The following is an 11,995-nucleotide window of genomic DNA, read 5'->3' as shown; positions in this document are numbered from 1 at the left end:
AAATATACGTGTGTGTGTGTATATATATATATTTTTTAAAGATTTATTTATTTCTCTCCCCTTCCCCCCCACCCACCCCAGTTGTCTGTTCTCTGTGTCTATTTGCTGCGTCATCTCCTTTGTTCGCTTGTTGTTGTCAGCGGCGTGGGAATCTGTGTTTCTTTTTTTGTGTCATCTTGTGTCAGCTCTCCGTGTGTGCAGCACCATTCCTGGGCAGGCTGCACTTTCTTTAGCACTGGGCGGCTCTCCTTACAGGGCGCATTCCTTGCGCATGGGGGTCCCCTACATGGGGGACACCCCTGCATGGCATGACACTCCTTGCGCACATCAGCACTGCACATGGGCCAGCTGTACACGGGTCAAGATGGCCCGGGGTGTGAACCGCGGACCTCCCATGTGGTAGATGGACGCCCTAACCACTGGGCCAAGTCCACCGCCTATATATATATATATTTTTTTTTTTTTTAAGAAGGTGCCAGAGATTGAACCCAGGACCTTGTATATGGGAAGCAGGTGCTCAACTACTTGAGCTACATCCACTCCCTAATAATATATATATTTTTTGTTTTCTTTTATTCCCTGACCCCCCACCCCAGCTGTCTGTTCTCTGTGTCCACTTGCTGTGCATTCTTCTTTGTCCGCTTCCGCTGTTGTCAGCGGCACAGGAATCCGTGTTTCTCTTTTTGTTGCGTCATCTGCTGTGTCAATTCTCCGCATGTGCAGCGCCACCCCTGGGCAGGCTGAACTCTCCTTCGCACTGGGCGGCTATCCTTAGGGGGCGCACTCCCTGCACGTGGGGCTCCCCCACACAGGGATACCCCTGCATGGCACAGCACTCCTTGCGCGCATCAGCACTGCACGTAGGCCAACTCCACACGGGTCAAGGAGGCCCGGGGTTCGAACCGCGGACCTCCCATGTGGCAGATGGACACCCCAACCACTGGGCCAAGTCCGCTTCCCCCTAATAATATTTTAATATAATAATGCTTAAATAAAAAGGAAAAAGAGAATATCCCCCTCACACTCCCCCTCACCTCCCCTGCCCTGCTGTTTTGCTGTCTGTGTCCATTCACTTTGTGATCTTTTGTGTCTTTGTCTCTTTCTTTCTTCTCATTTTCTAGGATTCACTGGGATTTGATCCTGGGGACCTCTGATGTAGAGAGAGGTTTCAGTCATTTGAGCCACCTCAGTTCCTGGTTTCTGTTGCATCTTGCCTTGACTCCCTGCTTCATCTCTCTTTTTGTTGCGTCACCATCCTGCTGCGTGGCTCTCTGTGCGGGCACTGGCTCGCCACATGGGCACTGGCTCATCAGCGGGCACACCTTTACCAGGAGACCCCAGGGACCGAACCCGGGTCTTCCCATATGATAAATGGAAGCCCAATCACTTGGGCCACATCTGCTTCCCAGGAAAAAAAGAATTTTATTTTGGGTAATTAATAGCTAAAGACCCTTCGAATATTTGCCCCAACCCCCGAGAAATAAAATTGTGAATATTCAAAGTTCGAAGACACTCAGTCATCTTAATTTGGGGCACCTGTTTCATGCAAGGCAGCGTGTGAGGCATAAAAAATAGGATCTGAAAAATAATAATGCCTTCCTCCCCTGAACGCAGTCCTTTAGCATTACCCACGGCAGTAGAGTCAGTTACCTGATGCTGTTACCAATGCACACCAGTCATTTTATTCAGGGAACTAGCTCTATGGAAATGGAAAGGGCATTAGGCCTCTCATTATTTGGCAGTGGATTTCAGAAAACAAGAATTTATCTTCACTGACAAGGATAAAGAACAGCCTGATGGGAAACATGTAACTAATACCTGCTGCTCTCAGGCTCCAAAATGAAAAATGCCTCTTACAATGAGAGGAAATGGTGACTGCAGATTAGAAAGCTGGCAGAGAGTTCATGGAAAAGCCTTGGCGTTTGTTCAGGTATGGCAGACAGTTAACATATAAACATAGAGTCAGGCAATGAGAAGGGCTAGGAAAAAAACATGCCGTGGGAGGGCCTGGAGAGCGGAGGCAGGCGTGCACCACGGCTGGGGCGGGCTCGCTGGCTAAGGAGCTAGCAAGAGGCGCAGGGCAGTGACCGCTGAGCTGCAGGGGAACGACAAGCAGGCGCGCAAGCCAGGCAGAGGGACCAGCAAGCGCTGAGGCTCCGGGCTGGGAAAGGGAATCGAGGAATAAAGGGAAATAGGGGAAAGCGGATGTGGCCCAACGGATAGGGCGTCTGCTTACCACATGGGAGGTCCGCGGTTCAAACCCCGGGCCTCCTTTACCTGTGTGGAGCTGGCCCATGCGCAGTGCTGATGTGTGCAAGGAGTGCCCTGTCACGCAGGGGTGTCCCCCGCGTAGGGGAGCCCCACACGCAAGGAGTGTGCCCCGTAAGGAGAGCCGCCCAGCGCGAAAGAAAGTGCAGCCTGCCCAGGGATGGCGCCGCACACACGGAGAGCTGACACAACAAGATGATGCAACAAAAAGAAACAGATTCCCGCGCTGCTGACAAGAATACAAGCAGACACAAGAACACAGAGCGAATGGACACAGAGAGCAGACAACTGGGGAGGGTGGAAGGGGAGAGAAATAAATAAAAAATAAATCTGAAAAAAAGGGGGGCAGGGATAGGGAGGCAGTAAGGGCGACTGGCGAGGAGGTGGTCCGGGATGCAGTGGGTGAAGTGGCAGGATCTGGAGGAAGATGGATCTTCAGGGGCTCATGTCTATTGAAGGGCAGACACGTCTGTTTATCTGAGTGAGCCTCTTCTAAAATAACTGAAATTGTCATGTTGTTTGGATGCATCCTATTCAGAGGGAAACGAGAGTCTGAGCTTTGCAATGTCCCACTATGATGTTGGCATGGGCTGGGCTCAAGATGGTTCAGTGGTTCCTCAAAGCAGACTGAGCCCCCACTCCCAGTGGGCAGAGATGCTGAAAACTATTCCTTCTTCCCCCCTCCAGTATCTTGTTTCTTCCCTTTCCCTAATTGAACAGGTGGAAACCACCAAGTAAATCTCATCCGCCCATCACCACGACCATTGCCACCATGCCATCACCACTGCCAGCAGAATGAGTAAACTGTCCCTGCTTCTTTGTGCCTGCTCCAGAGTCAAAGCAGGAGCATCCTTTTGGCCAACCTTGGTCATCCCAGGCCTGAGGCTGGGCCGCTGGGGGGAGGATGAGTGGCTGTTCCTACCGTGGAAGCCAGGTCCATCTCTTGCTGAGAGTTATGGCGGATTCCCCAACACTGGAAAGAGATCAGATGCTGAACTGACAAAATAAAGGTCGACATTCCTTACTCCTGCTTACAGATACATCTTCCTTTTCCAAGATGAGGTCATTTCCTTTGACCGAAGCTGTTGTTTCTCTTGACTCTGGTCATCATCACATCATCCTAACCAACCAGCAGACCTATGCCTTCTTTGTTCTTGATCATTTGGGGAAAAAAAAAGCTTATTCTCCAGAAATAACCAATCCAATTAAGCCTGACTTGACCTAAAGATCAGAAAATTACTCCTGGGCTAAACCCACACTTTTCTAGAACTAAGCTGTAGACGTGAGATGGTCTAATTATGGAGTGCTCCTAGGTAAAAATAAGGTCTGTGTTTTGCAGCAGACCTGCCGTGGTAGTGTAATTTACAATTATAACTATAAGAAAAGCTCGAGGACAAGCAGTTTGCAAGAAAATAGCAAAGCAAATGGAATAGTCAGTTCCTTTAAATACCCTGAAACATTATGAGTCAGAACTAACCTCATAAACTGAATTTAGAAACTGGTAAAGAACTTTTTTTTCTTCTTCTTTTTTAGGAAAATGCTATTTTGTTTCCTTGAGTAAAAATACCCACTAAAGAAAGGTTATAATTCCAGAACCCTGGTGAGGTAATTAGAAAGAAAAGGTTTGTGTAGAATCCAAGGCATCCCCTCCAGCTAAAGCCCACATATAGGGGATAAATAAGCACGTTGACAATAAAACAGGTAGAAAAGATGTACTTCTGAAAGCACCTTTTAAATGTCCACGGCAATTGTTACGTTTGCCCCACCCTAGACCCCAAAGCCATCACCCACCTTTCTCTGTGCCAGGAAGCTGGCATCTACAGGCTGTGTGGTTGGGGTTTCCTTGCCACCTTGCTTCCACTTGTCTTGGCCAGTGGGAGGTGCAGGCAGGAAATCGGGGAGTAGAGGAGACCCCCTTTCTGTGAACCGCACCCCCTGCCAGACCCACACCCACACCTCATTGCTTCTCCACGGCTCTGGGCTCCGCTCTGGCTGTGGCCCTATTCTCCAGTTGCAGCTCCCACCCTTGCCCTTCCAGTGCTTAGGATGGTAATGGCTCCCCGGTCACTAGCCCCTGGGTGCTTCAATATCCTTTGTCCATCCACAGTCCTGAACAGCGTCCCTGCCTTCAATTCTTTAAAATTAAGCCTTTCCCAGTGTGCTGTTTTGGCCTGCTGGGACTCTAATGGTGAGCACCCCAGATTTCCCTCCCCCAGGAAGGCAGCAAAGACAAATGAGCAAACTTTCCAAAAATGTAGGCTAAGATTATTAAAGTTTCATTATTTTACATATTGAGTCTTTACTAAAATGTGCACCAAACTCCACTGGGGGGCAGGGAGGCAAATGAGTGGGAAGAGAGAAATGTTCTTACAAAGAAGATTGACAATGGCCAAACTCTCAGATTAAGTAAGCCTCGCTCCCAAACTAAGTTGGCAGAGGCCGAGCTATTCTCAATAAGTGATTTGGGAATAATGGTGACTACAGAATTCTGACTGTTTAGCCCAGAAGCTTCTATTAGCAGGAAGACAGGCTTTGCAGAAAAAAAATAAGTTTACATTGTCATATTCCGAAGGCTTACAGCTAATTTAGGGATGTGAGGTGCAGAATTGCAAAAAAATTAAAACAAGAATGTCCACAACTCCATATAAGCAGATTATTATGCATGAATAGGAGCCAACTTTTCATGGTAACTAAATCTACATCTCTTACTTAGAAGATATATGCTAAGGTTAAGATCCATAATCAGGGATCCTTACTGTATCTAAAGAGATTTGCAAAATGTCTATGTCAACCAAATGGCATAAATAGAATTCCACATTTGGCACACTCCTCTATATTCAGAAGAACCTTTGGGGTATATTTTATAAAGTCCTTCAAACATATTTTCCTTTCTTCCTCTTCCACGTAGGCATCTTTTTAAAAGTAGTGCTCACAGCATGATGAATATATAAATAGGAAATAATGTTTTATATTGACTGGCCAAAGGTTTTGTATTTTTTTTTACCAGAAACTTCAGTTGGTCAGGGATCCTGGAATGGAAAGACACTGAATCTCTGACCCTCTTTCTTCCCCCGCCACAGTTCAGGGTTGGAAGAGTTTCTTTGGAATCCTTACTGTAGTAGGAGTTTGGAATTTTCAGAAAATATGCTTGGGAGGAAGAAGCGGTCTCTGCAATACAATCGCAGCACACTTTTGCCCTTTTCTCATTTTATACATTTTTATTGCTTTGGTAGCATTCTTCCTGGGGCATTCAATTATAGAAAAACCAAACCAAACCAACCAATCACAATCTAACAAAAACCTGTCTTGAATGTGTATCTAAAACTCAGGCTCATCATCTTCTTTATAACAAGCTCTTAATTTTGACTCTCATATTTCTACTTAATGAAAATGTCCTAAAACTGATTGTGGTGATGAACGCACAATTCTGTGACTATACTCAAAGCCACTGATTGTACACTTTGGATGGATTGTAAAGTATGTGAATGTATCTCAATAAAACCGCAGGGAAAAAGGAACCTAAACCTTTAAAAACAATTGTTCTTTCCCTTTGCCACAGTAAACAGCAACTTTTGTGATAGCTGGGTAATGTAACAGAGACATGGGGCAAAGCCTCCAGTCAACTCACAATGGACATTGTATGTAAGTAAGAAATAAAGCCTTGTTATAAGCCATTAAGATTTAGGATTGTTATTATTGCATAAGCTGACCTATCCTGGTTGAGAGACTCCCCTACCATCCAACCTAGATACTGCCACCAATTTATCGAGTCCAGGTACTATCCAAAAAACTCACCTTTAACTATCAAAGGGTACAAATCCCTGTCATTCACAGTTCTTTAGAACTTGGCCTGAATCAACCCTTCCAGTCTCAGCTTCCACTCAACAGTAAATGGGCTTCCTAAGAATTCACAGGCCCTGAGCCTCAACAGACTTGCAACTCCTACAGTCTGGTTTATTGGATTACCCCACTCATCTAACATGGAAGTGAAGAAGGTCAACCACACCAGGAAGCCAAGAGTGCCTGCAACTGAAAGCAAGAGAATTGCATCCAGCATCCACGTGGAATCTAAGTCCCCTCTTGATATAGATGTGGAGTGGACACAACCATTCCAAGGTCCACAGGATGGAGGAATAGAGTATGAATTAGAGTGGACTTACTGATATTCTATTCATGAACTATTGTGATTAGTAATTGAAGAAAATGTGGCCTTGGTGTGGAGAAAGTGGCCATGGTGGCTGCTGGGGGTAGGGAGTGGGAGGAAGAGATGAGACGTGCGGGCGTTTTCGGGACTTGGAATTGTCCTGGGTGGTGCTGCAGGGACAGTTACCGAACATTGTATGTCCTCCCATGGCCCACTGGGTGGACTGTGGGAGAGTGTGGGCTATGGTGTGGACCATTGACCGTGAGGTGCAGCGGTGCTCAGAGATGTATCCACCAAATGCAATGAATGTCTCATGATGATGGAGGAGGTTGTTATGGGGGGAGGAGTAGGGTGAGGGGGGTGGGGGTATATGCAGACCTATTTTTTGAATGTAATATTAAAAAAATAAAGACAAAAAAAAAAAAAAAGAATTCCCTGTGCACACCCCCTTTCTGTTTGTTCTGACTGTATCTTCTTCCTCAAATGCCCCCGCCCAGTGGGGATTTATGCTCAATGTTCACTATGCTGAACCCAAGGATTTTAGTCTTTGATGGCTAAGAACTTCCACAGTGACCTTTACCAATTCTGTTCCCTCTTTTTAGAAACCTAAGTTGAATCTTTTCTTCTCTTGTGTATATTTCATCTTTGCGTTTTTATGCCACACTCTAGGAATTTCCTTGAGACGCATGTTTCAGTGCACCTGTTCCGTTCAGCCAAACCATTCAGGTTCCTGCCAGGGCTGCAACATCACATGATGTTTTTCTTACCCTGAATTTCAGTTTCTACTTCATTTTGAGCCCCTGGGCATTTTCCTATGCACTCAAGCAAGGTGTTTAATGGATGCTTATTTTATATTATCACGCACTTTTGGGTATTTAAAAGTAGACAGATTTACAGGTTATCTTATAAAGCCATATTGCCAGAAACAAAAAAAATTCTAGTATCGTGTTTTGCACATACTTTTTATTTGTTGAATAAATGAATATTTGTCAATATGTACATAAACACATACAGCAAGCACTAGACTTAGAGCAAGAATATCTGGGTTCTAATCCTCACAGCCACTTGCAGCTCTGAGGGTTTAGACAAAGAACTTCATCTGAGCTCAGCCTCCTCAACCATAAAACCCGGGTATTAAGACCTGTGCAGTCCACCACACAGGTTTATTGCAAGGTTCAAATTCAGAAACATATGAAAAGTGCTATGAATACAACTTAAGAGTAATACAAAGATAAATATAACAAGTAACAGCAATTGAATTTTTCAAGTTGAGGAATACTTAGTCACGCCCTTGGAGTATACCAACACACTGATGGAGTGAACAAGAAAGTAACGAACAGCTGATTGCTAATGAGAATGACTGTCCCACAGCTCTGTGTGGAAGAACTCTGCAATATCCCGTGGCTTGTTCCTGCAGTGAAACACTTCCTAGACTTCACGAAGGTGTCAGAGACCCGCCAGCAATAACTCTCTCACGAAAGCACAAGGGCCAAATGTCCCATGTTTATTTACATCTGAAATGTGTTTAATACAGTTAGGAGGGGTGTAGTGCATAACACCTGACAGCAGCAAGACCTTCTGAGGGACCGAACGTTGACTACAGTATATCATGCAAGTATCTATATATACACAAAAGAGTTTCTTTAAAAAAAAAAAAAGGAAAAAGAAAAAGTACAAAACATGTTTAGGGATAAATACAAGATATACGCTGCAAAAGAAAACACACGCACACACAAAAACGCAAAAAATATAACTCTCCCGGAGAACTATTAACGGAAGGGACATGAGAGTACCTTTGCTGCACTTCAATAAAGCGGAACTGCCTAGAGTGTAGTCACTGAAATGACTGAATAAGCCCGGCTGGCTCAGTGTGTAGCCTAAGGGCCGGCTGCGCCCGTAGGCTGCCGCACTGGTGTGCGGGGGGTTGAGGGTGGGCGTCCCACCTCTAAGTACCAGGACGTTTGGCAGTAGCACCCAGAACTGGAAACGCCAACGCTTTAGACAGCAAAGGGTTAAGTCAACTGATTTTTTTTTTCCTGTAAAGAGCCAGAGAAATACTTGATATTCTTAAAGTTGTGTCTCTGCAATATGTAATAAATTACACGACAAAAAACCTGACTGTATAAATCTAGTGACCTAATGGTGTATCTGTAACTTTTACAGTAGTCCAGCCCTTTCGTGACTTTCACCTCCTTGTGCTCTTTAAAACAGCCTTGCAAATTTGCCCAGAAGAAAACCAGCTCCCTTTCTTTCCCCCCTTTGTAACACCTTCCTTCTCCATTCCTCAAGATGGAAGGAACTTGAAATCCACATTCCTTACCGGACTCCTGGCCTAAGTTTTTAATCCCCCACCAGGAAAGAAGCTGCTTTCAAGGCTGCTTAAAACACCGCTTGGCATGGCCTGAAAAGGACTGCGACGTGCCGGCGTGCAGCTGGGTCTTGAATGTGCACACGCTGGCTTAGGGCAGGCACATTGAGGAGAGAGCTAAGACACTTAAAGTTCCTAGTGTTTGTGAGACCCACAATCACCTACAATTTATGTAGTGAATTCTAAAAATTAAAAACACTAAAAAAGGCATTATTGTAGCCTGTAATTAGTTAACCAATTCAAATCTGTAACATACAAAATGGTTTATTTGAATTCAGGAACTGCCCGTTACTAAGAACTCTGTTTTAAAGAAACAGTACAAAAAGAAAAATCCTAACCCAAAAAAAAACTCAAAACATTTCCACTAAATACTGATACAAACATGTAACAAAGAGTATAAAAAGTTATTCTTTTAAATATATACAAATTCTTTTAAACTCAAATAGCGTTTGAATACTTCTCGAGGATATATAGGACGAGGTGAAGAAGGTACATTGAAAGAGAATATATTGCAACAGCCTAGACAGTACTGGTAACTCGAATATACTGCAAACTTTCTGTAACAAAAATGTCTTTTTTAATTCCAATGTGGACAGGGATTTTCCTTATGGAACATCTGTGGCTACTTCTCAGCTGAACTCATTCTTTTGGATTTAATGAAGGCCATGCCATGTGTCCGCATATGAGTATTTAAGGCAGCTTCAGTTTCAAAAGTTTTTGCACACACTTTGCACTTTCTGTCTGACACGGCGCCGTCGGGTGCTTCGTCCTCGGGGCTGGGCTTGTTCTCCTGCTGGCTATCCTCCCCAGCCCCGTTCTGCTTGGACACTGGCTGCGGTTCCTTCAGCTTGTGCACAATGAAGAGATGCCTCGACAGCGAGACGTGAGACGTGTAGCAGAGGCCGCACTCCCGGCACTGGTAAGAGGAGCCGTCTGATTTGTGCTGCGGGATGTGTTCGTGGAACTGCAGGAGATTTTCGGTGGTGAAGCCACACACAGCACATTTGTGCACTTTAAAGACATTTATCTTTAGCTTTTTCAGTGGTTGAGTAATTGCTCCTCTGGGAGGTCTGAACTCTAACACTGGTTCTTCTAACTTCCGCTTTGGGCTGGGAACCTTTGAGAGAAAGCAAAATGAGAGACAATTCAAAATGGTTCTGCTGTAGTGTGGATAAAAGATCAGTTCTCCTGCCTTGAGAGCAGCTGTGAAAATGTAACCTGTAAGCTTCGGGTTTTGGGGTTTTTTAAAACAGCTATGTGTGTGTCTGCCGCCCCACCTGAGGGATGTGTCTCTTAAACACTCCACAAGTAATTGAGTTCCTGTATATACCAGGCACTGCTGAGCCCAGGGCACACAGCAGTGAACAAACACGTGCCTGCCTCCATGGAACTTATGTTCCAAAGGAGCCCGGAGCGGCAGAAAGAGACAAACTAGTAAATGCAGAGCACGTCAGACACAGAAAACCAAAGCAGGGCCTGTGCCTAGAGCCCCCAACCTTCAGGTCCACCCAGAACCACAGACTGTGCCCTTATTTGGAAATAGGTAATTAGTGAAGATGAGTCACACAGGAATAGGTGGACCCTAAATCCCATGACTGGTGTCCTTTTAAGAAGAGGAGAGGACAAACGGACACGCAGGGGAGAAGGCTGCATGAAGACAGAGGCAGAAATTAGGCGATGCGGCCACAAGCCAAGAAAAGCCAGCAGCCACCAGAAGCTGGAAGCGGCAATGCTGGGTTCTTCTGTACAGCCGACACCTTGATTTTGGACTTCTGGTCTCCAAAACTGAGAGAGAATAAATGTCTCTTGTCTGAAGCCACCCTGTTGGTGGTACTTTGTTACAGCAGCCCCAGCAGACTAATACAGCACGGGAGACGGGCAAGGAAGCAAGAGGGGTGGGTAAGGTCTGAGGTTACAGTGTGTGAGGGGTGACAGCTGACCAGTCCCAACGCAGTGAGGGTGGGAGCCATGCGGGGGCATGAAGGAAAGCTTTCCAGGGAGGAAGCCCTGAGTGCAAAGGCCAAGGTGGGAAGGCCTGCGTGCAGGGAGGCGAGGTGGAGGGAGGGGAAGGTGTGACCCGGGAGAGGGCAGGAGGCGCAGTCAGGGAGTTAGAGGGTGCCCTGGACAGAAACAGGTGGGAGAGAAAATATAAGGACTTCTGCTTTTACTGCAAGATGGGAAGCCCTTGGAAGAGTCACCTGTAGCTCTAGGAGTTGGTTATAAACCCAAATTCCCTCTGAAAAGGCCATAAGATGCAGAGGAAGAGAGCTCATCTAACTCCTTTAGAACCAAGTATTCAATTTCTTTGAACCACCTCACAGTAGTTATTCGGGTGCTAGACTCTGTGATAGGTGGGAGAGAGACTGGCTCCTGGACCTCAGCAGTGGCGGACCAGCAGATGGGGTCACTGTAGGGAGTGTGTGTGTGTGTTACAGAGTAACTGAAAGAGATGGGCTACTTTACAGAGGGTAATGAAAAAAGGCCTATCTGAGAATATGGAATTTAAGCTGAAACCAAAGGGAAAAAGAGGCAGGAGGCAGCCTGAGAAGATATGGGGAAAGGGAAGCCCAAGCAGAAGGAAGAGCAGGTGCAACGGTCCTGAGGGCAGCTACCCAGAACCTTTGTCCTCCTCCTTTCTTCCTATGTGGTTCAAGGAAGCTGACTCCACCTATAGCTTCAGGAGAGGCTCTGACTGGTCTAAGAACAATCTCATCTTCCTTTGCCAACGGCTGGTTCAGGAACAGAGATATAACCTAACTCAGGCCAACATGAAGCAAGAGGTTTGCAGGAGGCCCCTGGGAAAGCTAACCCTCGCTCGAGAGCCGTGATGCCATGTCCTCTCTAATGTTGGACATGAACCAGAAAGGAGGAAGTCTGCCAGTGGAAGCCACCGTTTCCAGGTCTGGCAGAGTAGGAAGCCAGAAAAGGAAAAGGAAAACCAGGAGTGTGTGTGAACACAGCACTTGAGAGGAGTGTTCTGCAGGTGCAATGGCCAATTACGCCAAATACCGCTGAGGAGCCCCACAAGACAAGGACCGGGCAATGGTTACCCCAACAACAGATTACACTGGCCTGCGAAGGGCAGCAGGGGTAAGAGTCAGGCTTTTGAGGCTCTGTTAAAAATTTAAATCAGCACCTTTACCAAGTGTACATTTTTCCACATTTAAACATCTATGAAACAGGAAGTTTCTAACAACTGATGGCCTTACAGTTTA

The 11,995-nt window shown here is 45.9% G+C and overlaps 1 protein-coding gene across 27 annotated transcripts in view; it reads right to left on the bottom strand.

The window, feature by feature from the left end:
• Positions 1 to 7,355: 7,355 nt before the first annotated feature.
• The window catches only part of ZNF532 (zinc finger protein 532), a 144,377-nt gene continuing 139,737 nt past the window's right edge, over positions 7,356 to 11,995 (bottom strand). For all 27 annotated transcript variants that reach the window (XR_011646003.1, XR_011646004.1, XR_011646005.1 and 24 more), the window contains one exon: positions 7,356 to 9,897. Coding sequence is in view for 23 of the 27 variants with exons in the window: in XM_058277811.2 (XP_058133794.1) it covers positions 9,403 to 9,897 (495 nt within the window). In the remaining 4 variants the exon portion in view is untranslated. The remainder of the gene's footprint in view (positions 9,898 to 11,995) is intronic.

Source organism: Dasypus novemcinctus, chromosome 16 (assembly GCF_030445035.2).
Source record: "Dasypus novemcinctus isolate mDasNov1 chromosome 16, mDasNov1.1.hap2, whole genome shotgun sequence".
Taxonomy (NCBI): domain Eukaryota; kingdom Metazoa; phylum Chordata; class Mammalia; order Cingulata; family Dasypodidae; genus Dasypus; species Dasypus novemcinctus.
Note: the sequence above shows the minus strand (reverse complement) of the source record. Positions and strands in the feature narration are given on the sequence as shown.